This window comes from Taurulus bubalis, assembly GCF_910589615.1.
Source record: "Taurulus bubalis genome assembly, chromosome: 6".
Lineage (NCBI taxonomy): Eukaryota > Metazoa > Chordata > Actinopteri > Perciformes > Cottidae > Taurulus > Taurulus bubalis.
The window spans coordinates 23,297,295-23,325,022 of record NC_136594.1 but is presented as its reverse complement, the minus strand read 5'-3'; the positions used below and the strand labels follow the sequence as shown (position 1 = coordinate 23,325,022).

General features: G+C 46.1%; 1 protein-coding gene across 1 annotated transcript; it reads right to left on the bottom strand.

Moving 5' to 3' along the window:
- Window positions 1–321: 321 nt before the first annotated feature.
- LOC306737510 (putative methyltransferase NSUN7) lies at window positions 322–15,891 on the bottom strand (the record flags this gene model as incomplete). The annotated part of the gene is made up of 12 exons (XM_079219243.1): window positions 322–1,233; window positions 3,574–3,694; window positions 6,067–6,184; window positions 7,116–7,217; window positions 7,322–7,465; window positions 7,606–7,819; window positions 8,546–8,729; window positions 9,798–9,950; window positions 10,145–10,281; window positions 12,556–12,614; window positions 13,511–13,693; window positions 15,849–15,891. 12 exons carry the CDS (start codon window positions 15,889–15,891, stop codon window positions 322–324), a joined length of 2,370 nt encoding a protein of 789 aa, XP_079075369.1.
- Between the last annotated feature and the right edge of the window lie 11,837 nt (window positions 15,892–27,728).

Below are 27,728 nucleotides of genomic sequence, written 5' to 3'. Positions count from 1 at the left end.
GAATTAAATTTACAACAATATTTAACTACGAAAAGCTGTGTGTGTGTGTGTGTGTGTGTGTGTGTGTGTGTGTGTGTGTGTGTGTGTGTGTGTGTGTGTGTGTGTGTGTGTACCAGAGCCGAAGAAATTACAAAACAAAATACATTTTCACATATTTTTTATATCTCTTCAACTTACAATACAACCATTTTATGTAAATATATATATATCTCTTAATATTTCAAATAATTTACTTGGGAGTCCTTTGCGACTGCGCTGACTGGAGTGTCAGAGCGTGCCGATAATTTAAATAAACCACAACATCGGTGAACACGAGCTCTTCTATAGCCCCGGCATGTAGGCCGCGGAGGACGACGCAGATATCTGGGCGAGCTGAGAGAGGGAGGCCCGGGACGGACGGCGACAAGGAGAACTCCCGCTCCGGATGCTCATGGAGCCGGAGGACGGGGAGGAAATGGGCGGCAGGACATAATCTGCTGGCTTCAACACGTCCTCCTTCCTAGGTCTGACCACCTTTCCTCTGGCCTTGACCGGACTCTCCGGTCTCGCTCCGTCCTTTCGGGTTCTCTCCGCCTTTTCGGGCTCGGTGATGCGTCTCTGCACCTGCTTGGAGGCCCTGGAGGGAGCGAGTGGAGCGGGACGGCCCGGGGCCCGAATGCCGTCCTCCTGCTGCGATTTAACCGTCGGACTGTTGCTTAGCTTGTGCGCGAGGGCCGTGATTGGAGACAAGTGGTTGGAGGGTTTTGCGGAGGACATTAGCGTCAGGGTGAGACGAGGTATTCTTCTGGGTTTGCTTCTTGGAAGCCGCTTCTTGTGATGCGCTTGGCTGACTTTTGTCTTTGTGGATTTCTTCGTGCGGCTTTTTGGGTTTTGCTTTGAGGCTTCGGTAGTCCTGCTGGTTTGACCCTTGGCCTTTCGCTTCCCTCCTTTCAGCCCTCTCGTCTTCTTCCCCCCCTTTCCTCCCTTATCCACCTCCTTTGCCTCCTCTCCCTCCTCGCCACATTCACCTCTCTCTTCTTCACGCTGCGAAGCTTCATTCTTATCCTCGCTTCCCGTCTGCCTTTCTTGGCTCTCGGGGGATGAGGGTTTGCTGCTGGCCGACGCGACGCGACTCGTCTTGCTTTTTCCCTTTTTAGCAGTTTTTGATTGTTCGGGAATCATTCCACCCAGGAGGCCCTTTGCTGCCGCCCTCGCCAGCACATCGTGGACCGTCTCTACCTTGGTGGGATCCGCCTGAAAAAGCGAGGGAAGCTTAAGATTTGATGCGAGGACGCAACACATTAAAATGACGGGTCTCTGGGGCTACATAGCACCAAGGAAATCTATACAGCAAAACACCACGCTGTAGGAACGAGCCGTACAGTTACCGGCAGAGGAGGGACAGCAGGGTTTATGTACCTGCAGAGCAGAGTGTGGGGGATCATTTGGAAGGCAACGTGATAGTTCAGGCTGCATCCAGCATCCGTAAAAACATCATCAAACAACATCCCCTAAATAATTTTGTATGTTATCCACGTAATTAGGAACGAGAAACTATTAAGACGTTCCCCGTGTGAAACACAAAGTCAGTGTGGATTTATTTGTCATGTAACTTTCATACTGTAGTAATGGCCCTTCGGTAACCCAAACTTTACAAAAACGAACAAAGTCGTTTTTTTGCCTAAACTTAACTTAAAGCCAACTGTTTGCATGTGATGAGCGGATACTGACACGTGTTGCTAGCTTGTTGGAAAACGCAAAAAAAGAGAATAACTTTTCGTAACATTTCATTTGAACCGTTGTGTGAGGGTACGTTGATAGTTACAGTCACAAACCACTTATCTTTGAGCTAAATGCTAACTTTATTTTCGGCATGCTGACATGCTGACGTCTAGCAGGGTGTAACGTTTACCACGTTGACCGTTAACTTTAGCGGGTTAGCGGCCTTCGCTAATGTTTGCTCATTTGCGCTACACGGAAAGCACAGCTGAGGCTTCTGCGACTGTAGTAAAGCGGTGTTTGGTCGTAAACCAAAGTATTGGACACATTGAGGGTTTGACCCGCCGATGGCGCCGGATGAACATCATGGGAACCAACGTGAATACAGTCCCACCGGAGGGTAGCATGAATGTCTGTACTGGAATTAGCCAATGTTAACCTCACGGTGGAGCTAGAGGGAGAAAGAAAAAAGTCTGGCTAAAAAACTTTCAACTATTGAAATGTTGATAAGCAGACATATTTATCATATTTATCAAAATACCCCAATGTTCTTATGGTGGACCAAAGTGACGGAGCACTGTATATTTTATTCAGCCTCAAGTGTTTTACCTGACTCTGCCTTGTCTTTCACTGTTCTTGCTTTGACAGCAGTATATGCTCCGAGTCATTCATAAGCCTCACACAGGATAATAAAACGGCGGCACACTGAAGCGAGCCGTGAGCGATGGCGGCCCGTCCAATGTGTTTCACAGACACCATCTGTCAGGGTCTTCTTGTTTACCAGAGATTTCTTGGACACGTCTGCTCTCTGATGTCTCTCGTGTCTCCCTTTGACGTTTGAAAGAGAGATTGTTGTGAGGGATTCTCCTCTGTTGCTCTCCCGAAGGTTTCTTCCTTTTTTGGGGGGGAGTTTTTCCTGATCCGATGTGAGGCCCTGGGACAGGGAGGGCATATGTGTACAGATTGTAAAGCCCTGAGGCAAATTTGTAATTTGTGATTCTGGGCTATACAAAATAAATTGAATTGAATTGTTGCCTTACCCTCCCCCTCACTCTGCTGCCATGTCGTCTATCTCAGATCCCGTTAAATCGACCTCTAGCACAGTTCGACTGGCGAGGAGTCGTTCATCTGAGCAGCGGTGAGAAACACTCCCGGTGTCTGATGTCGATTCACTTTGACGTGAAGATCATTAGATTTTAAATGACTGCCCTGCCACCGGACAGGTGAGCAACAAGACCTCCCCCCGTGTGTGTGTGTGTGTGTGTGAGTATTGGAGAAAGAAAAACACTCTCACACACACAGTTCCCTCCCTGCACCATTTTATTTTCGAGCCGCAGGGGATCAAAGGAGCAGCATCTCATTTCCTCCTGTATGTACGTTTTATGAGTGGAGCGAGAGGAAGAAAAGGGAGGGGGGCAATGGACAGAGCAACGAGGTGATGCAACACATGCAAGACTGATACGGAAGAATTATCCATTCATCTTCGCTGTGAAGCACTGAAATGTTTCAGCGGCCCGGACGCATTTCATCTTTAACTTAAAAGAAAAAAAACATTTTATGGGGTGTTGGAATAACGCCGCAGTGTTTCAGGGAGATAGTCAGTGTGTGTGTGTGTGTGTGTGTGTGTGTGTGATTGCTTTGTGACGAGACCTTGCAGTAGTGCTGAGGCTGCACTCTTTTACTGTCCGTCTGCTGGGAGGTCGGCTCTGTGCGTCTGCACACACACACACGCACACGCACACACACACACACACACACACACACACACACACACACACACACACACAAAACCTCTGTTCGCCCCTAGATCCTCCAAACACAATCTTGCCCTCCACATGTCTCTCTTTCTTTTCACACTCCCCCCCCTCTTTTCACCTGTCGGGACAGCCGTGCGACGAAGCAGCCGTTGGTGAGCTGGGACGCTTCGAGGCGGAAGAACTTGGAGTCCGTCGTGTCCCCTGACTGGGAGCCGTCGGTGAAAATGGGGCCGTTCACCCTGAGAGAGAAAATGTTGCATTTCCGACTTGAATCCGTCACTGCCACATTAATTCAGAGACATATTGCCTCACAGAAATGGAAGCGTTTCACACAAGGAAGAGCGGTTTCGAGAAATTATACAAAGGGACCATAAAGTATTTTGACAACCGAAGACAGGAAATTGATGTAGAATTCGCGAAAAAGCTACAAATCAACCGCTGACACATGGCTCGACGCCTTCATAACAGTGTTTGGACAGCAGTTCCAGATGTGAGTGTGTCCTCAGAACAGGCATATTCCTGCATATTGTACATCTGGCGTCCTCAACATTGAATTTATTGTCAAACGCTGGTTAACAATTCTCAGAGGTGATGTGCCGACCTTGATTCCCATTAAAAGTAAAAGTATTTCAAACGAATTGAGGCCCGGAGCATTATTCTTTAAAGGGGTCCAATATTTTAATGAATTTTGTGGGCTTGAACTTTTATTGCATTAATAAACAGGTGCAGTAACAGTCGTAACATTCTGGAAAGCAGCATTTCCCCGCCTCTGGTGACCACACCCAACAGTGATGTCACGGTGTGCTGACGAACAAAGTACACTTCTACTGCATCAAGGTGAGAATATTGTGACCGCCTGTTTAGGTGCTCTTTTCTCCAGGTTGTATACGTCTTTCGAGTGCTTTATGGTCATTTTCTGGCATTGCAGAAGCAGAAGCTTACAGTAAACTAATAATAATAACTAAAAAGTATCACAGAAATATGGAAAAGAAACTAAAATCTGTTAAACTTACAAAACTTAAAAGACAGAAGAAACCCTATAGGGGTCTGGAGGCCCTGTTTGTTAGAGATACTTCAAAATATCAGAAACAAAGAGGCAATGGCACACATAGTTATGCATAAAAACAAGTAGTTTACAGTTAAAAAACATACACAGTGTTCGTTTTACTGCTCGGTCCTCCCTATCCCATTCCTAAAAAGATCCTTATTTAAGAATTTCAGTTTTTTTTTTAATGCAAAGCAACCTCACATACAAGAGGAGCCGTTTGCTGGCAGTTGAGAGAGTCTGCATAGCAGCTTCTTCAGCGTGACGTGCAACAAGACTTCTGTGGCAGAGTGAACTCAGAGGTGAAGCTGGAAGTCTCATTGCTTTGGGACGTTAATAAAAGAGCTTGTGTGACCAAGTATAATGACATTTGGATTGATGGGGAGAAATGAGTTGTGCGGAGCAGCGGGTGTGAAACAGACTCTGAAATCTTCTCCACCCCGACTCCGGGATTAACCATCGTCCCCACGGCAACCGCAGCTGATCCTGTCGTCACGGCCTGGCGCCTTTAACCCCCCACTCTCTCACAGTCACACACACGCTCGTGCATACAGTATATATAGAGTGGAGATGTGAGATATGCTGTCATGTTTACACCTCGCTCTTACAGTCTGTTATTCTCGGAGAGGAAGATTCTCCTCGCGATAAACGTCTCTATAAGCGCATTCTGTAGTTAGATACGCAGTACAGCATGATTTAGTAAATGATGGTCCCATTTAGAGTCAAACAGACCATAAAGAAAGGTATGCTTTAGGGCGGGGCTACTGTGATTGACAGGTTGCTGCTGCAACCACTTCATCGCATTCCAAGTATGGTCACTTCCTGTTCACTGGTTGCAAAAGCCCAAGATGGCGACGGCCAAATCGGCAAACTCGAGTCTTTAAAACGACAGAGCAAAAACAACGGGTGACGTCACGACGACTACGTCCACTTCTTATACACAGTGTATGATCAGCATGTTAGCATAGCGTGTTTTGGTCAAATAGGGGTTAAGTGTCTTGCCCAAGGACACATCGACATGGACTAGCGAAGCCGGGGATCAAACCACCGATCCTTTGATTGAGGGCCGACCCTGCTCTACCACTGACCCACAGTTGTGAACATAAACACTTAAAACTAACTATAAACTTTACACCATGCTTGACATCAGCATGTTAGCGTTGTCGTTGTGAGCATGTTAGCATGCTGACGCTAGCGCTCATCACAGCCTCACAGAGGTAGACTCTTTTGTTTAGATCAAAGACAGGCAGGTTGGTTTTACAAGTCAACATCCTGTTGGATCTCAGTGAATTAATGGCCATGATGGACGAGCATGAATCTGACAAGAACCTCGTGGCAGTGAGAGCACAGTCAGCTTCAAAGTGAGTTTTTGCTAACGCAGGCAAGCTTCACTTTGAGCTGCCAATCACCCGCCGCTCTCCGGTCAGGTAGCGGAGCTGGATCTACTTTTTCTAAAAGCACCTATTGTTTTCATGTTTCTCTCATTACATTTGTGCTTTGAGCCTTTGTGTAATAATATACAGATAATACCTGCACAGAGAGAGAGGTGTCTTTGTGTGTGTTTACCTGAAGGGCAGCAGTTTGGGGTGAGTGTGAGCTTTCTCTAACACTCTTTTCACCAGCTGCTCATTTTCCTCGGCGTACACTGAGCGCGTGCAGTAGACCACCGTCTGGACCTTTGGGACTGACAGAGAAGACAGCAAGGTAGTCGTAGTCGTGGTGCGTACACCCAAGGGCGTAGGTTTGGTCTCAGCATTGGTACGGACCCCCCTTTTTCCACCCAATAAATGTGCCTGGAGCCGCAAAAGCTATTTGATATCACAGTTTATAAAGTTGTATATATAGTCATATTATATATACAGAAACTATAGTTTGTTGTATTTATGAAATCATAGAACAAGAATAAAGACATTTATTGACATTGTTTATAACTATCAAACTCTTCTCTAAAGAGGAGAACAAAAATACTGTCATGTGTTGACTATGAGAGTAGACAAAACTATGCGGAGCCAAAGTTCTATCAATATCAATATTTGTGGCTAATCTGGTCGGGTGCTTGTCCTTGGACTGCAAGGTAGCAGGTTTGATCCTTGCGTGAGGTTTATATTTTAAACGCATATCTTTTGCTCCGTCTTAAAAGTGCAGTCGCTCTTAAAACGCCTTGGCAAAAAAGCGCACACAACCAGCACACAAGTGTGTGTTGCCACACAACCAGCACACAACCAGCAGCAGTAGTGGAGTTTGCGGCTCCGGAGCCGCGGGTTGCCGACCTCGCTTCCTCAACCTGCACTGCATCTCTTTCTGCATGTCAAGAATCACGTAGTGTTTCTGACTCGCCACTTCAGCCAATTAAATGACAGCATCTTGTCTCGAAGGCACATTGGAAAATGTGGAAATGTTTTTTCTCTCTTCTGGACGACGAACATAGTATAGATAAAAATACAAATACGTTTTCAAATATATTGTGCAAGATATTTTTTTCATATTGGTGGGGGCAATTGTGTATTACCCAAACTTTGGTCGTGACTAGTCCCTATGGACCCTATGCAAACCTACGCCCTTGCTTACACCTGTGTGTGTGCTGTGTGTGGTCACCCCTTCAAGGACGTACTCACAGGAGAGCGCGTGTGCCAGTAGCCGTGCCTGCTGGCTGGCCATTTTGTGTATTTTGCTCCGGGACACAGCACTGTGACACAGGTCTGGCAGTAGATCCCAGTCTGCCAACAGGAGGGAAACCGATTCAGCATTCGTATTCACCGTTTGGGAAATCAAACGGGAATGACACTCTACCTCAATATTTCTTCGGTTGATTTGCGCGTACCTCCGTGTTCGCTGTGCATGGCGGGCACGGGGTCATTGAGTGCGGAGGACGAGCACCGGGGCAGCACGATGATGACCTTTAAGCGCTGGACGGCGGAGGCCCACTCGTCCAGGCCGCAGAAGGCCTCCGACAGGACTCGCACGTCTACACCGGATGTGGATGTGCATCAGGAGAATCAGGAATTGAAATGGAAAATATTCCAATAAGGCACATTAAAATGTCCGTCCCAGGCATAGATTTTTTAAATTAATTTGTACTCTCCTTAACGTGCTTTCGTCACTCACTCTTGATGTCCATTCCTGTGAGCAGTTCCTGCATCTCCTCCAGCTCTGCGGCCGTGTGATCGGCACCGCACACCAGCGCTCGGCCGGAGCGGGCCGCGGCCGCCACAGACACTTGAGCCACGGTCGCAGCCGAGAAGGACCCCGCCACCAGGACGTCGCCTTTGTCGAACAGCAGGGGGCGCAACACGCTCACCGCCACGCACAGGCTCCTGTCCTGCAGGGGGGGAAATAAAAGAAGAGACATGCGTCTTTCACGCAGGCGTGGAGGACCGTCTGCTCTTTCTCTTACAGAACTGTCCCCGCCGTAGGTCGCCACGTTGCTAATCGGGATTAAGAGCAAACCGGCTTCTTCGGTTACACAAGGCAGCAACTTTAAATTTATAGAAAAAAAACGACAGGAAGTTGGAGGAGTCTGTCTCTCAGCAATAAAGTGTAGCTGTGGGCTCGTCATGTGTCCAAGAAGAACAATAAGTCGACCACTGGAGGGTTTATTACATTCCCTCCTGTATCTAATCGAGTAGCATGTTTTGGGGACTTTTTAATATTCTTTAAAGCCCATAATTCTGCTTGTAATGAAGTGGACAGACACATGTGCTTGGGGCAGAAACCAGACGATTGGGGTCATTTGTTTCAAATGGTTGGCCAGCCAAGAGGATTGTTTCATTTCTTTTTTTTTCACTTCTCAACTCACCTCTCTATAAGTTTTTACTTTTTTTAACTTCACTGACTGGTTATTTCCACTACGAGCATTTGTGACTACCAACCTAATTTCGTTGGATCTTTTTACGTTGACAATAAACATCCTTATCCTTTTGCTCTTTCATCTCGTACCCGTCTTTTAAAGTGATCGACAAAAGCCTCTCGTTAGTGCGAGCACGCACACACACACACACACACACACACACACACTTTGCTCTACACACACACGTCCACATAGTACCTGTGTGTTGAGTGCATGTGTGCTTGTGAGGCTGCGGTGCCGCAGCATAGCATGAAGCTGGCGTGGGAAGACGAGCGTGTCCGGACAGAGAGGGTCTCTGCAGAACGTTGCCTCCCTTAGGTCCGTTAAGAGCTCCACTTCACGCAGGCCGGCGCCTCGCAGCGCTTTGCACACTTCCTCGACACTGCGGAGGAGAGGAGACGTTGTCTTGTTCCATTAAACGCTTCATTTGAGGCGGTAACGTTGTGGGTTCTCCTGTCGGCCGATATTGTGACTCAGGGTTGTCAACGGTGTTACCACAGGAAGACGTTTTGTACACTCAAGCTATTAGAACCGCTGAACCTTTCTGTTTGAGGTGAACTTCACTCACCATTAGCACAGAGCCTGTCACTATAAACACACAGTGTCACTTTATAAACGGCCACTGTGTTAAAGTTTAACACTTGTCTTTAGACTGACGTCACCTGCTCACATAGATCTGACAGATCCCTGCTGGTCTAGACCTGCCATGTGAAGCCGATGTGGAGGTGTCTTAACACTTGCATTCTCTCTACTGGCCAGCAGGGGGCGACTCCTCTAGTTGTAAGTCTGATTGTATAGAAGTCTATGAGAAAACGACTCTACTTCTCTCTTGATTTATTCCTTCAGTAAACATTGTATACATGAGTTTATGATCTCAATCTCTAGTTTCAAGTCTTCTTCAATACAGCATGATGTTCATTTAGAAAATTATGCTCCATTTAGAGTCAAACAGACCAAGAAGCAGGGTGTGCTTTAAGGCGGAGCTACTGTGATTGACAGCGCCATCAGAGATGTTTTTAGTGTCTCTCACTCCTCCACATTCCAAATATGGTAACTTCTGTTCATTGGTTCCTAAAAAAACAACATGGCGACGGCCGTAATCCAAGATGGCGACGGTGGAATCGCCGAACTTGAGGCTTCAAAACATCAGTCCACAAACCAAGATGCAACGTTACGACGACACCTACGTCCACTTCTTTTATACAGCCTACGGTTTTGGAATAGACTGAAGTCTGCTGTGTGTCGCAAAGAAGAAAGAGAAGAAGAGCCATTGAATGCAGAGAAGAAGAAGATGATTGAATGTGTTCAATATGTTTTAAAACACAGGCATTTAATGGCAAGCAAATAGAAAATAAGAGCAGAATAACTTTGTGAAATAAACAAACGACTGCATTCCGTCTCTTTCTGAGTGTGTGTGTGTGTGTGTGTGTGTGTGTGAGTGATGGCGTACCTGGTCTTGAGAGTATTGACCCACGCGTATAGTGGCAGACGTTTAGCTCTGCGCTGTTTGGTCCTGACAGGATCAGAGAGGAAACAGGAGACGCTCTGCAGGTTCTGTTTCACTCTGCAGCGAGCAAGAGATGCTGCCAGCTTGGTTTTACACCTGTAATAAACACACACACACACACGCACACGCACACACACACACACCATAGTAAACCTACTTCAATTCAAATCACATTTTTACATCTCCTACCTGCAGATTGTGTGATAAGATTTAACTACAGTGAAAAAACGTGCCAACATGTTCCATTTCCTCCCACACACACACACACACGCACACGCACACACACACACTTCTGCAGACTGTCCTCCAGGTCCCTGACTTCCTGCAGAGGCTCCTCCTCTTCCTTCGCTGAACGGTCACGTGTCAAAAAGCGTCGGTCTTGGAAGTCAAACAGCATCACCATCGCCAACGGCAACAAGTCGCCGCACTGCAAAACACGAGCACTTTCTTCATCTTCATCATCATCATCATCATCATCATCATATAGACTATAAAGATACAATAGCAATAGACCTTGTAGAAGCCAGGTGAACAAACGGCTCGGCCATCAGGAGTGAGCCAGTCTGCACCACCAGGACCCCGGAGCTCGCTCACCCCAAAGCCATGCAGTAGATTTGTATTGTTATCAATTACACCAGGCCAACGAGCCAAAGCGTCTGCTGTCGATTGTGATCATCGTCAGCGTTAACGGCACCACCTCTTTCATCTTAACAATGCATTCATATCTTTAACTTTAAACCTCTCTTGAACCCCGGGCCCTTGGCTCAACCTCCGGTTCTGCTGAGTGAATCCGATGCGGAAGTGCCTTAAACTTGCATTCTCTCTGCTGGCCAGCAGGGGGCGACTCCTCTGGTTGCAAAAAGAAGTCAGATTGTATAGAAGTCTATGAGAAAATGACTCTACTTCTCACTTGATTTATTCCCTCAGAAAACATTCTAAACATGGGTTTATGGTCTCAATCTCTAGTTTCAAGTCTTGACAACTCCTGCTGGTCTAAACCAGACGGCGACCTCCGGTTCTGCCATATGAAGCCGATGCGGAGGTGTCTTAAAACTTGCATTCTCTCTACTGGCCAGCAGGGGGCGACTCCTCTAGTTGTAAGTCTGACTGTAGAAGTCTATGAGAAAATAACTCTACTTGTCATAAAGACATAATGATTTGAACTCAAGTCTTCTTCAATACAGCATGATGTTCATTTAGTAAATTATTGTCCATTTAGAGTCAAATAGACGATAAATGATTTAGGGCGGGCTTACTGTAATTGACAGGTCGCTGCCGCCGCATTCCAAACATGGTAACATTATGGGAAAACAACATGGCGACAGTCGTAATCCAAGATGGCGACGGCTAAACTCAAGGCTTCAAAACATCAGTCCACAAACCAAGGGATGATGTCACCATGACTACGTCCACTTCTTATTTGCAGCCTTTGATCTTTTCAATCAAGCAGCACGTCGCTTAGCCTGTTGGCTGACGGACGGAGCGGGTGAGCACATCCTCATTGGGAAAAGTGAAACCATCGGGTGTTCGCACATTCGCTCGTTTTAATTGGGTCCAGTAAGGAAGAGGTATAAGTGCAATAAAAGAAACAACAATTGAACAGCCACGTCTAGCGTGGACCTGGATAGTTGCTAACTTACAAATCCAGCAGTTATACAGCAAAGTGCACTTGGAGTAACGTTTCGGTAGCTGTTTGGTGCTGAGGGTGAACACTGGTTTTTCTAGCTGCATGTGTGGAGTCACTACGACCTCTTTCACTAAAACTGCCTTCAGGGAAGTACATATTTTCTCACACTTCCCTCTACCTTTTATGGCCTTTCCCTCAACTCTTTTTCTCCAAGTGTGTGTGTGTGTGTGTGTGTGTGTGTGTGTGTGTGTGTGTGTGTGTGTGTGTGTGTGTTGGGGTTATGTACAGTAGGCAAAGAGGTGTGTGGAATAACAAAGAGCTGCGTGACTGGTTTTATAGTCACACTTTCAGCCTAATGATCTGTCAGCCTGTTCTGTATGTTTCACCCATCCCTCAATAAAATCATCCTTTACACACACACACACACACACACACACACACACACACACACACACACACACACACACACACACACACACGTGTGTGCCATTGCACAGTGTTTTATAGTGTCATTTATAGTCTCCCAGTTGGGGAGTGCGTCTGCCTTCTCTCCTGTGTGCATCATTTGTCTATAAGCAGCCAGACTATACGTACAGATCTGAATACAAATGGCTTTTAACTGCATCCCCCGTCACCCTCACTCACTTTACCTCACACATCTATACGGACTGCTTTATTAGAAGACAGATAACTCACAGACAGTTTCACAAGTGCTGAAGTGCTTTCTGGTTTTAGTTCGAGGCGACTGTTTGTGCTCCGCTGCATCCTCCTGAAGAGGTGAGTGTACATACGTCAGTCAGAACCGGAGAGTATTTCTTCACTTAAAAAAAGAGTAAAGAACGACACTGAAGGCTTTTCACGACGGAAATATGTTTTCGCTCTTCTTCTGACTTGGAGAGTTTGATTGACAGATGTTCATCTAATCACCTGCCACGTATTTTGGGGATTTTTTATTTTGAAAGTGCCTGCCCTTTTCCAAAAGGTCTTCCAATGACAGCTTCTGGTGGACCATCTGGCGGGTTAAGGTTAGGGTTAGGGTTTGAGATCACTTTTGTCAAATCTGGTGGGACTCACAATGTGCTGGGAAGTGTGGAAGCAGCTGTCGGCAATCATGTCCTCCAGTAAATCTTGGTCTGGGAGGAAAACAATGTTGTTAATGGACAAAAAAACGTATCAGACCATCAGTAAGATGCATTTAAGACACACTGAGGCTAACCAACAGAATTCCTAAAAGCTCGGAAAACGAACAGTTTTCGTGGGGACTATTTTTAAGAATATTAATATCTATTAAGTATCAAGGGCATCGTTTCCGTAAAGAGATGTGAGATTTTTCCATAGAAGTCAAAATGCTCTGTAAAGCTAAAGGAAACTGCAGAGTTGGGTGGTACGTTTCTGTGGTTTCAACACTCCACGTGAACACACAGTGTGTGTGTTGGACCCATTGATCAGATAAAAGTATTCATCAGTGCAGCTTTAAATGTGCTTTTATAACTGCTTTCTGCAACCTGGACCCAAGTCCATTCAAGTCCATTGTGCTGAGTGCAATATCTCCAAACCTGGCCCAATCAAATTAAAACTATGTGCAGATACCAGATACACGTGAAGTCAAATACTGTGTGTGCTTGCTGTACGAATGTGCACATGCACATTTGTGTGTGTGTTTCCGTGGCGTGCGCCCTCTTATCACCTCCCATACAGACATCTGCTGCACCTCCAGCTCAAGTAATTTGCAGTCCCACGGAGGAATGACATGTACGACTATATACTATTTAATCTACAGTCCGCAGTTGAAGCCGCTATATTCAAAAGTGAACATTGGGGTTGACATATGCTGCAGCTCCACCACCATTCATTATCGAGATAAGGCCTCCGTGCGGGAGGTGGGTAAGGTTTCGCAGGGAAAAGCGGGAGAATAGATCAAATTAATTTCTCCTCCTCCGACTGTATGTTTAGCCGACAGCCCGTCCTCTCCGGGCCGGGTGTGTGCTGCTATGTAAATCTCAAAGCTGGTGACTTGTGTGATTTATACATTTGAGGGTGTCGAAGGCGAGCTGGTAGGCCCGTCTCTGGGCGGTTTCGGGTTCGCTCTCTGGTAGCGGCGTGTCCGCCCCCCTGCCATAATGCAGGAGTTGTTGCGCCACCGGCTTCTCCGAGTGCAGCCGGCAGAAGATGGCTGCCGCCTGCAGGTAGGCTTGATCCGACGGGGGAGAGGCTGCAGAGAGAGGGGAGGAGATGTGAAAGCAGAGAGTAGGGGGCAGACATGTATTCATCCGAAGCAGTGAAAGGTTTCCATGTTTAGGATACAGTTTCAAAATTGAGGCGGCCGCTTTGTTTCATTTTTTTCTGCTTCAGCTCAGCTCTACCTGACTGCAACCTGAGGCCCCGCAGGTTTGTTTGAGAACCTTGTCTGCCCTTTCACAATAAAAGCCCCGGCCCCTCTGCGGGCTTTCGTCATCACTCACACGTTTGATCCGTGCGTGACCACACTTCTCTTACTTGATGAGAAACCTTTGACCACAGAATGTATATCCAAGTTTATTTTTAATATAATTAAATATCCTCAGTGTTCATATGTACCTGGCGTCTGTGACGTCGATTGGAGACAAGGAAGAGAAAGTAGAAATGGGAGGGGCTCCTTGTGGTCTTGATGAGGGACGAAGATCTCAGAGCTCGCGTTTACGTCCTTGCTGGAGCCCACTGTGAAAAAGGGGGAGAGAGCTCATGTTACACACACACACGCACACGCACACGCACGCACACACACGCATGCACGCACACACACACACACACACACACACACACTTCTATTGCAAACCAATTCTACCTACGGGTACAAATAAATGTAACCTAACCTAATACGCACACACACACACACACACACACACACACACACACACACACACACACACACACACACATGCAGCAGCATATAAAGAAAAACAACACCAAACTCTTGTCAGACTGTGAAACTGTCTCTCAACATTTACGTCTCTCTCTCTTTCGGCTGCTTGCATCTAAACACAAACGCTTTTGTTTGCTTACAGAGTTGAATCCGAGCCGAGCAAATGTAAATAAGACGCGTAGCGTTACTCGCGGCCGACATGCGATCCGACTTCCAGTTTTCTCTGAATCTGAGCCCGCGCGGCTGCAAAGGACGTCGCGTGTAATTGGGCTCCTCTTGGTGCAATTAGGCCGACGGGCCAGATCCGTAGTATGAATAAATAATGTCCCGCCGTCCGACCCTGGACAAAGGTCCACCCCTCACTGACCTGGCTCACTCATCGGCATTCAACACACATAAACACACACACACACACACACACACACACACACACACACACACACACACACACACACACACACACACACACACACACACACACACACACACATGCACTTTTTAGCTAACGTTCTGATAAAAAACCCACTTGAAATACTGATATAAATGATTGTGTCATGTTTCCAGTTGATTTGATGGTGTTAAACTTATGTTAAACTTCTTACCTTTCTAACTGAATATCGTTTTAATTTTTAACTCAAGCTTTGCCTTAACCAGAGTTGGTAAAAGGATGCTAACGCCGATGAATTATCCGCGCGTCGCCCTGGTCCTGGTTGAGCCTAACTTCTATCCTCGAGGATATTAACTTTTTCCGGCGTCGCTCAACTGACCTTCAATGTTGTCAACACATCCCGGACCATAATACAAATGTACTCATGTGCTAACTCATATTAGCAGAGCGTTCTTACTGCTTTCAGTCACTTTCTTCTCGTAATTAGAAATGTAAACGACCATACGTACAGTCATGATATTTCACACGTAGATTCTTTGATATGTTTAAATTAACATTACTCACACTTTGTTGGCGATCGCCAAAAAGACCTAAAAGTGCCCCTCACCGATACGTCCGGACCAGGCCAATAGCGGCCAGGCAGTTACAGTACAGTCTACGATGTGCTTTCAAACCTCGGACCTGTGATGTCCTTTGACTCGACAATGAGAATTGACGCATGAGGATTAACATCCAGGAGTTGCAGGGACTACTGGCTTCTAATTAAAGCGGATTGATGGAGAGAAACACAGGCAGAGTGTGTAATCAGCTTTCACAGCCCTCATCGATGTTCAAGCACAAAATTGGAATTGACCAGAAATGTGCAGCGTGTCCAATAAGGCCGGTGCAAATGTAATGAATTAATGAATATCAAACGGAAGGGATTTAATGAGTGCCAAAGCGGTTTCCTCCCCTCGGCGAGATGAACTCTTAAGTCCACTTTAGAGGAGCACTTTTGGAAGAAAGGGCTACAGCGGCTTAGCAGTAATCTGCATGGGCGATGATGGCCTGTTTAAAATTGCATAGCGGGTCTTTTACCTTTGTCGCTGGGAATCTTCCTCACGGGAGCCACGCAGCTCATCTTCAATATAATGTCCAAATATACAAGACTGGCCGGCAAACCTCTGGCCGGTGATTCTCTGCTCGCCGTTTGGGCGTCACGCCGAGCGCCCAATGAATTAGATCACTTCGCACACTCACAGCCTCTTTGTCATGCCTGGTTTCGTCCTGTCCCGAGTTTGAAGTACCATGGCAACAATATGATAATGAGCCTTTCATCTCTGTGACTGATGTACTGTAGATCACATGATACACTCTGTTCAGGACAACTATTATCACCAATGTCACAGACATGTGTTATCACCGGGAGATCTCTTCCCAACCGCACATAGGCGTCCAACAAGTTGGACTTGTTAACTTTAATATCATTCTGTCTCTCCATGAGTGACAGATGAGGCCGAGACCGTCCCCTAGTGGGGACCGCAGAGCGTCACACCTCCAGCCGCGCCGAGGACGGCCCACTGGTGGTTACAACACATTCCTTCACCAGAGGGGTCAGAGTGCAAGGAAGCCTCTCGGGGTAGAGGTGAAGTTGAAAATGCAGCTTTGGTTCCCGCCTTGTCGTCGCATCCCGCCCACGCAGAGCACTGCTACGATGCCAAGAAGCGCATGAGAGAACTCGCTCAAGGAAAACAAAGGCGACGTCATCTGGCTCGCCACAACAATGTTGGCGGTTTAATTTTTTTTAGAACCGTTTTTAAAATGTATACTGCAGTAGTACTTTCATGGAGAGCATGACAAGGATCTGGTGGGTCAATTGGTGAGGAAATGAAAATGAAAACTGACCACAGGCCCAAAAATAAAAAGGCAATGTCAGCTATGGTTAGTGACCTCTTTCTCGACATCAGCCACTGTATCGGCCCGCGGAGGCACTGACGAATTGTTAGACTGGATTAAAAACAAGGATTCTTCTTCATAATTTACAACGGTAGTTATTTTTTTATCTAAATGGGCTCTAGAAAACACACAATTAAAACACATCAAATCAAAATGTATAATTTCAACGACATCATCAGGTAGAGACAAACGTGATTGGTTTTGCCGCTGTTAGCTCGCTAACGTCCACCTCGGATGGAGCGACACTGAACAGTTTTTTTTTTTTTTAACGAAGACGTGCCATGGGCATTAAAAGCTCCAAGTGATGAGGAAATATGACACGACGTTCTTAAATTTGGATTCATAGTGACAGCCAGTGACGGGTAAGCAGGATATGTGTTTTATTTGTATCATTAAAGCTGACAGCATAACACATATTTACAACCCTGTTTATCTTTCCTCCTTTTTGGGGGTGATTTGTTTTTCCTCTTATTTATTCAGGAAAGTGGTCCCCGGATTTTTTGCTCTTTCTTATAGTTTTTATTTCCATCCAGCTGGGACAAAAGCCAGAAGAACCCTAAATCTGAGCTGATAATAAAACACATTGTCTTTGTCTCAGAGTAGCTGTGCAGGACAAGAAAACAGTTCCTATGATATGAAGGATGTATACAGAAAAAGACATTCTATCTTTGGTAAAGGTGCTGCTAATAGTCATAAAAAGTTACTATCAAGCCTGACTCAGTGGACATCATGAATCAAAGCTATGTGATGTCAGTATCAAACCAACAGGGGGAGACACGTCACTGAGCTACTTGCTACTGCCGTCCTGTGACCCATTTCAAAGCCACTTTCTGTAAATATGAAGCTGCCTCTTCCTGTCCGTCTCTGCGCTGCATGGCGTCATGAACCGGGACGGATAAACACAAAGGTTGGGTCTGGTGGTGTACTAGTGCTTGGTAAGCTGCAAAAGCAAAGAGGCGGGTTAGGGGGTCATCAGTGTGGAAAAACCTCAGTGAGCTTTATTTTTGGTGGGGGGGGGGCAAATGAGCCTGACTCCTCTGCGGGGGAGAGTACAGCTGCAGAGATTATCCCATCCAACACGCGTCATCAATGTCGCCTCACAACAGGCCTCCGGTTGCTCTGTACGTGTTGTGTGTGTGTGTGTGTGTGTGTGTGTGTTTGTGAAACGGCGTATTCAATAATCGGCCCAGTTGGAGACGGCGGGTCGTGCGGCCATAAGCCGACCTGGAATTTTACTCAATAAAGGTCTTAATCTTCACGGGAAGCGGCACAGCGCTGGAAGGAGTTTCTTCTCTTCTCTCTTTAATCAATTTGCCTTCACACACTCGCGTCGTCCGACCTCTCACACCAATTCCGCTTGGAACACATTCGGCGTTCACACTTTTCTTTAACGTGTACGTGGATGTGTGTTGTCTACTTGAGTGACCTTGAGTTGATCTACTGCAACAAGAAAAGAAAAAAAGAGGGGCGCCTGGTACCCGGCACTATGAGGCGTCACACCCGTTATGTGAGCGCTGAAGTTTTAAGAAGAGCCTCCACTCTTTCTAGGAAGGGTTAGTCCACAAGGTTTTCGCTGCAGAGATTTGCTCCGGTTTGGGGCCACAAGAGCAGTAGTGAGGTCGGGGATGAGGGCCGGCGGTTCAAGTTCATGCAGATCAGTTCAACAGGAAGGGGGCCTTCCTCCAACTATTGCCACAGAGTTGGAAACACAGTACCTTCTGGTTCAGATGCACATCTTATAACTTGATATAACATTTAAAAACACAATTAACCATTAGGACGCCATAAGGCTTGCTCAATACGGCGAGATTATCACTCAATGCGGCGTCGGTTGGCCACGATAACAGAACGACATGTGAAAATGTTGTTTTTGAGAAGATTTGTATCGCCAACAAATATGGATGGAAGCATATAATATTTCGCTCGATGAAAACATGTTGTGAATTTTGGAAAATATGTCTATGTTTTTTTAATACATTTGGACTTTTTGGTTCCAGAGACGAGGACACACGCTGCATTGCTCGCTGTGTGTGTGTGTGTGTGTGTGTTTGAGAGAGAGAGAGAGAAAGTGGAGGCAGGTGGAAGGAAGCTTTGAACTATTCGGTACAGCGCTGGTAAAACCTCCACAGGAAAGAAGTCCACTCTCATTAGCAAAAGGAATGCGAATGCACGTATTTGGGGAGTCTTTGATTTCAAACCAAACAAATAGTGATTTCTAAGCCGTGCGATGAACAAGTCGGCACTAAAGATGGAAATACCACAAATCTCTTAAAACTCACCATCCAACAGAATACGCAAGTCTGACATCGACTCCATCCTCAAAGAGCAGCCGGACCGAAACTACTAATTTGTGCTGGAAGTGCAGAATGGGATCTCATTAGTGAAATATTTCTGGGTCAAAATTATTGGAAGTCTGAGTTGATTTGGTGCAGTGTTGCACTAATGTTGCACTAATGTTGTTGTTTCTATGTTTTGTTTCATATGTTAAAAGTTCCACACGTGATTCAGAGCATTGATATATCAGCAAACATCTATGAGCAATGTAAAGATATAGAGGAGTAATTTCTCCGTGTGTGTGTTGTAAGCATGCTATGTCGTCTTCACGGAGTCCGCCATGTTGCACCACCATGTTTCTACAGTAGCCCAGAATGGACAAACCAAACACTGGCTCTAAGGAGGGCCTTTTGCTTTTTTTTTTACGTTACCTGAAGGCCACCGTAGTTCTGCGACACGCTTGAAAAGGGATTGGATAACAGGAGTGGGTTGTAATCTGCAACTTCACCACTAGATGCCACACAATTCTAAACACTGCTCCTTTAAAAGAAGGTTTGGAAAATAGGACCTCCTACTGAGACCTTTATTGGACCTATAGTATATATATGAAAATAAACATGCCTGTAAATAGTCGCCTAATCCAAAAATGGGCAAAGAGGTGGAACATGGATGAAACAAGCCGGTACAAAGCTAGGCAATGTGCTACTCTGTGTTGCTAGCCAGGCTAACGTTAACCCTGTAGTCTGCTGGCTCTCGATTGCTGGTTGGTCCCGGTGCTTACATAAGCATTACATTACATTACATTTTACATTACATAATGTAAAATATACAATAATTTACTCTGGAGCATGGAAGAGCTTCTTCCATCAATCAATCAATCGATGTATCTCATTGAATCGCACAAAGTAACGTGACAGCTCCAGTGAAATGCATCCTGTCAGCTCCTTCAGTCAGCGAGCTAGCGACTAGATGATGGCACCCACCTGTCACTCAAAGCGGCCTCACCCCTAATTATACCAAACTTTAAGCCTGAATATAATTTCCGCAGGTGACTTATATAAAGATTGTCATAAACGTGGATATCAGCTGTAGAGACCAAAACATAACTTTGTACCAGGCTTTAAACAGGTTTATTTCTGCTGTAAAGTTGGGCCTTTTAACTCGTTTATGGGGATTGACTCGATTTGGGAGCCAGCCTCTAGTGACCATTTGATGAACTGCAGTCTTCTTGCCCTTCTTGCCCCCACGTCCTGTTACAGTGTCTACTTGTTACCACGTACCAACCCTTTCTTTCAAATCAATAAAAAACATGAATGTCAAGAGACAATGTCCATTAATAGGCCAAAAAAAGACCTCAGACAGCTTCAGACCAAAATAACTAAAGTAGCTGGCCACACATACTTTTGGCCACGTAGTGTATCTATTGTGGTTGTGTGTGTGTGTGTGTGAGATAGAGGTTGTGTTTGATCTCTCTCTCTCTCATCAAGATCCAATTAGAATATATTAGACTCACATCTCTCTCTCTCTCTCTCTCTCTCTCTCTCTCCCTCACCTCCTCCCTCCCCCCCTACACACACACACACACCCACACACGTGGAGAATGCTGCTTTTGTGGAAAAGTACAAGGTCAGAACTTGACAAGAAACGTTGCTGCGATCATATTTGTGTAACATTAGAAAGAGAGACTAACAACGAAGTCCACAAACCAACAGGCACACACACACACACACACACACACACACACACACACACACACACACACACGTCACTCAATACAATCTGACATGATAAATCCAGTCCACCAGCAGATTTACTAGTAATAGGATCCACGTTTTTCCTTTCTCAGTTTTCCTTGCAGTGTGTGTGTGTGACGGCTCGATCGAGCCCACTTGCTGCAGGTGAGGCGATACACTTTGCCTCGTCCCTTTGTGTGTCTTTGTCGGGCGTCTGGAGCACCAGCGGTGTGTTTTCATGGGAATCTCTGCACTCCGTGTCTCAGGTCTCTTCTGTCCATTGTGTAGCAAGCAGGGCAGGGTCTGAGCTGCTTATTGTGGGAAGAGTTTGCTTTTGTTTACACCCTGTGAAAAGGCTGCATGTGTGTGTCTGCAAGTCTTTGTGTGTGTGTGTGTGTGTGTGTGTGTGTGTGCATGTATGTAAACTAAAAGTCCATGGAGCCATCATTAAAGGATCATTTTTAGTGAATAACAACATGGGCCTTATTTTACTAGTTTTCAAAAGTTCTGTAACTATAAAGGAAACTGTAAAATATAAAAGCTATAGCGTGGACGGTGTATAAAACGTGGGCCTATGAGTTCAGGATTTTGGCTTTCGCCATCTTGTTTTTCGGCAACCACATGAATAAGCAAATTTCTCAAAATGTCAAACCAGCCGATTATTTTGTACTCGCCTGAGATCTCGGACAGCAGCAACGTCGCCGACCGCTGACCGGCGTCTGCAGACGGAACAAATATGACCCAAAACTGTGCGTTATAAACATCCGTCCACATTACGCATAACATGACAGATGTACTTTGTGGTGAAACCTTGTCCGGCTGCACTCACAGTTTTCCTCTGGGATTTATCACGGACATTCCAGGTGCGCTCAGTTGTCTGCTTTCCCAACAAATAAAGCGGCGGAGATAATCTTACCGCGGGGATGAGGCCGTGTTTTCAGATCCCTGCAGGAACTCTGGTGAGTGTAGTGTCATCAGACACAATGGTCACAACTACAAAAATAGTGATAATAAACTACAATTATCATCTATCCCTGTCTTGTTTACGCATGCAACATTAGATTTCCCATTCATTTATTACTGTATAGTAAAATGTGAAACCGTTTTTCAGTTAAGTTAATTTAATTACTTTAAATGCCTCCAAAATGACCAAAGTGTGATTTCTTACTTTTTTACCTCCTGGTGAATTGAGCATCTTTATCGGTGACCTCATACCGTGTCAGGAGGTGTTTATAGAAAGTCCAACCAATAAAACAATCATAAATATTTGAACAATCCTGCCCCTCCCGGCCAATAAAGCAACCTTTATCTCCGGCTGATATCCGCATGCTCCGTGAGTGATTCCTCCCTGCATTATTTCATGACCCATCCTGTAGTTTCAACAGATAAAAAGTACAATGCAATAACAAGATACTCTCATGGTGTGAAGAGGATGCAGGGAGCAGCGTCAGGATAAACCCAAAGACCGCAGGAGAGCTGCTTCTAACACCTGCACAGTGAAATGGAATATAAGATAAGCAAAAGGCTTGGGGTCGCACAGTTACCTGTATTATATTACACGGAACCAACGATACATACTAAATACATATCCAAGAAACATCTTGCGTTGCTAGATCAATGTTTTTTTATTGAACCGCTGCACCAGATGTTAAAGCGTCACACAGGGCTCCAGCGGGCTCCATATTGATATTTTGCACACGCTGGTACCTGACGCCAAAGCCTTCGATATGCCTCCATTACAGCCGATAATGCAGATGACTTTTCAAAAGCCTGCACTGCATCAACAGCAATGAGACCGAACGTCTGGGATGGGATGACCAAATTTGAGTCAGTCTTTACAACTTGTGAATGCGGTTAGAATGCAAATGAACTCAAACGTAGAGAAGAAATAGTTCTTATCTGCCTACTGCTGCTGCTGCTGCTGCTGCTGCTGATGATGATGATGATGATGATGATGGTAAGTGGTCATCACAAACCTTTTCCAACGACTGAACTCGCCAGTCTACCTGTGACAGATATAGACACTTGACTTGAGGAGAATTAAGTAAGCATTAAAGGGAAATGTATTGAGCAACACTTCCAACGGCTCCGGCCTCCTCCTCCTCTTCCTCCTCCTCCTCTTCCTCCTCCTCCTCTACGTCCTCCTCTTCCTCCTCCTCCTCCTACTCCTCCCTCGCCTGGAGTTCACTCGCTGTGTTGAAACGTTATGTCTCTGTGTGAGCAAGTCTGACTCAATCTCAGTTTCCTATACACACACACACACACACACACACACACACACACACACACACACACACACACACACACACACACACACACACACACACACACACACACACACACACACACACACACACACACACACACACTAACTTGCAAGTTCCCTACTGTGTGCATGTGTGTGTGTAAGGGGACTTTATCTGAATGTATGCAAGTGTGTGTGTGTGTGTGTGTGTGTGTGTGTGTGTGTGTGTGTGTGTGTGTGTGTGTGTGTGTGTGTTTTGTTACTCTAAACAGGAATCCTGCTTCCTCACTTCTCTCTCTGTCAGTTGGCCGACCACGATTGTTTCTGCTCGGCACAGCTCTCTCTCTCTCTCTCTCTCTCTCTCTCTCTTACTGTCTCCGTGACAACTGGCCGTCACGAAGACGTTGCACCCGCCGCGCAACCGAGTTCAGGAAGGAGGAAGAGCCTTTGCTCCGCCCACGGCAAATTCTACAGGTATAAGCAAATATAGAAAAACACACACACACACACACACACACACACACACACACACACACACACACACACACACACACACACACACACACACACACACGTTGTGTTGAATGAGAGGTGAACGCTGGAGATCTGGTAGTGTTGAAACAGCTCTGCATGATCAAACAAGTGTAGTCAGAAAGGAGAGGATAACAGTGTATGTGTGTGTGTGTGTGTGTGTGTGTGTGTGTGTGTGTGTGTGTGTGTGTGTGTGTGTGTGTGTGTGTGTGTGGGGAGAGAACGAAATACGATCAGAAACACCCGTTGAGCCAGTGGTGTTTGGGTCAACTTCCACTGTTTTTCTGAAACTTTCAGTTCAAGTTTCCCACTCGGGCCTGAACACGGCGTGCCGGAGCGCCTTGTTGTTAGCGGAGGCTGTCATCGCTGAGGGGATCTACACTAGTGTCATCGTGCGCCTGTGAATGAGCAGACGGTCGTCAGTAATCACCGCGTGGTCGGATGGGGGAACGGTGTGTGTGCGTGTGTGTGTGTGTGTGTGTGTGTGTGTGTGTGTGTGTGTGGTTTGCAACTATAGGTGTGCAAGAAACTCCTTTAGAGGAATGCTGCTCTGGCTGAGATGATTCAGGTTTACACACACACACACACACACACACACGCACGCACACACACACACACACACACAGGTTGGCCAGTGCAACCGGAGGATAACATTTCTCATCCGGAATGATAGGAGGGAGGGAGGTGTGTTGAGGGTTCGGGCATTCAGATTCAGGTTTGGTGAGTTTAGGTGGAGGCAGTGTGTACACCAAACACATGATCGAGAGAGAGAGAGAGAGGACGAGGAAAAGGATTTCCAGAAGGGACAGAGGTGGAAGAGGAAGACTAAATGCAGGAAATCGTTAGGGTGTCACGCGACACTTGACTTCAGCGATGGTGTGCTGTAAGGACAATACGTTTTTTGTGTTTTCTTTCGGGGTGAGGAAGGGTCCTCTGTCCGATGAGCGTCCTGGGATCATTAGCGCGCAGGTTCCATGCGGGCGTTCAGAACTTTTTCCTCCCTTTCTTTCCTCCCTTTCTTTCCTCCCTGCCATCGCCTCTCTCCCCCTCCTCACTTCTGAGGAATGTGGGGCTTATGTCAGTGAGAGTCAGGTACAGACTCACTAATTACCACTGCCATTCCTCCCTCCATCTCTCCCTCCCTCTGTCCCTCCCTCCTTCAACCCCGCCACCTTCAGTGCTCTCCCTCCCTCCCTCTCTCTCTCACTCTCTCTCTCTCTCTCTCCTCCACTACGAGACCTTGTGTGCTCCCTCCCCTCTCTTGTCTCCTGCTGTTGCGTCTACGAGCGCCGTCGTGACTGGAGCAGAGGAGAGGGCAAACTGCGAGGATCTGAGTCAGAATCTGGAGAGAAAAAACAACCCACCAAAAGGAGAAGAGAAACTCTGACTTGTCCCCCCTCTCCCGCTCTCTCTCGCTCTCTCTCTCTCTCTCTCTCTCTCTCTCTATCTCAGTGTGTGTTCGTCAGATGTGTGTGAGATCTCCTCTGACTGTGCTTTGGGGGACCTGTCACTGAAGACACTGGAGCCTTGGAAGAGGACCTGACGGACGGCACAGAGGAGGAGAGGACCCGGACGGGATCAAGATGAGAAAGTGACGCGCTGGATCGTTGCTTTTCGAGACGGCAGAAGAACCTGAGACCGACTACGCGTCCCGTCATCCTACAGGTTGGCCGGCAACTCTTCTTTTATTCCCCTCTCCTCTCTGTCTGTTTCTCGCTCCGATGTTTGGAACAATCACGTTTAGTTGAGGGACGCGGTGTGTTTTCTCACCTGGAGGGCTAAAAACACACACACACACACACACACACACACACACACACACACACACACACACACACACACACACACACACACACACACACACACAGTGGGTATCTGGAAGGACATTTCTTCAGCTGGTCCAGTGTTCACACTGACCCAGCTGACTGCTATAACCTTCACTGCAAGGTTATGGGACAAGGACTCAATGTTTATTTGTGTGGGGATGTGTGTGTGTGTGTGTATGTGTGTGATCAGTTGCTGCCTTGGCGAGTCATCCTGCGTGTGTGTCTGTGTGTGTGCGTGTTTCAGAAACTGGTTGAGCAGGGCGCCAGTCAGCCTTGGGTGTCCTGTTGATGCACAAACGAGATTTAGTTGTGTAAGTGCGTGACCTTTAGTGCAATGCACATAAACTGTACGTTTTGGGCCGTTATTTGTGTGTGTGTGTGTGGAACTGAGAAGATGTTCTTGTGGGTCTCTACACAACATGAAATCCAGAAGCATTATTACTTGGGATAAGTGTTTATTATTGAAAAACTAAACTAAACTACGTTTTCCACAAAAAAGAAACATAGGAGCTAAAAACATTTATTTATTTGAATCGAACACATTTGCGAAACTTTAGAGACACAAAAACATGAGTGTGAAGGAGAAACGTGAGCTGAGAAAAGAGAATATGAACAAACTGATTGGACAATAATCAGGACATGCTTATATTTAGTGGAATACAAGGCTCTCTTGTGAGAGAACAAGTTATAGTTTCACTTATGAACTTACTGTTTCTGAGTCACCTGTGAAGACGCAGGACAGGGAGGCGCAGAGTGAAATACACTCCTTTGTGTGTGTGTGTGTGTGTGTGTGTGTGTGTGTGTGTGTGTGTGTGTGTGTGTGTCTCCTCCCTCTCAACGGACGACCAGCTCAAGCTTGTGAATACTTAATACTCACATGCGTTTAAGGTGTGTGAAAGGTGTGTGAAAGGTGTGTGTGTGTGTGTGTGTGTGTGTTGAAGTGCTGGTCAGACCTGATGAGGTGATGGCACACGGCTTCCTCAAAGCCGCCTCATGCAAAACCAAAAATAGATTCCAGTTAAATATTCTGCTGATGATAGGTAGTCAAATGGACCCGTCTGTGTTCCTGTCTGTCTCTCAGACGGTGGCTGCGGGTTCCTTACTGGTTGTGCATGAGGGTTCAAGAGGTGAACCATTTTTCAGAATGATACTTATCTCTAAATCAACTGTATCACATTCCACTTTTGCACGCACAAAAAAAAAAGAAAAAGGGCCGAACAGTGACCCAGGACAGGAATTTATATCTAGACTTCTTTCTTTTTCTAGCGTGACCTTAGTGGTGTCGTGTTTGGGCCCGCTCCACTTCAGGGAGACAGACCACAGGATGAGAAACTAAAAGATCTCTTTTGTATTTTTTTTTTTAAAGGTTAAAGTGATTTTTTTTTTTTAAGCAGGACTCTCATGGGAAATTATTATTCAGCAAACCTCAAGTTTAAGGAAGAGAAACGCTTATACGCACGGAGTAACATAGTCGAGTCACATGACTGTCACATGATCATCGCATGCTCGTGATGGGGAAGCACGGATTCAGCTGTGTGTGGGTGTGTGTGTGTGTGTGTGTGTGTGTGTGGGTGTCAGAGCCATAAGCCTAATCCACCAACACTAAAGCAGAAATCTAAAACTGGGGTGTAAAGAGGGGTCTGTTAGCACTATTGTGTTGTTTATGAAACACCTGTAACAAGATCTGATCACCCTGATCGCCTCTCTTTCTGTTTGTCACAAACACACATACCTTGAAAGCACAATGAGTACATTCTTCCATCCCCACACACACACACACACACGCACTCACTCTCCCCACTTCCCTGACCGGCAGCGAGGCGACGAGGGGGAGGTGGAAACAGGTGAAAATTAGGACGCGCCACGTACAGGTAGAAGTAAAGGGAAGCCGTTCACTGCAGAGACGTGAAAGATATATTTTTTTTATGTGCTCAACTTGTTCACAAAGAGGCAAACGGAAAACTAAAAGGCTCCTCCTCCAGGTTGCACAGATTAAAAAGATGGAAGGACGTTGTGACAGTCAACACATAGAAGTGTGTTCATCACCCGAAAGATGACCTGAACCTGACGATTCTGTGTCGAGTCTTTCTAATCAGGTTGTTCTCAATCACATATGCAATTACTGAATGAATTCATCAATCAGAATTATTTGTGAAAGTAAATGATGATGGTAAACAATGTCAGTGTCATGCTCTCATAAGTTTTTTCGCAAATTTTGGGAGTTGATACCATTTGTTGCTAAACTCAAACTCAAAACTTTATCAATATGTAAAACAAGTAAGAATAGCACGTTTAGGGTGTCTATCTGGTCCAAGTGAAAAGAAATCGTACATAGTTGAGTTCTGATTGGACGATGTTGGCGATTGTCATCACGTGGGGAAAATCAAATTCCATTCAAGTCAGTGTGTGTCAC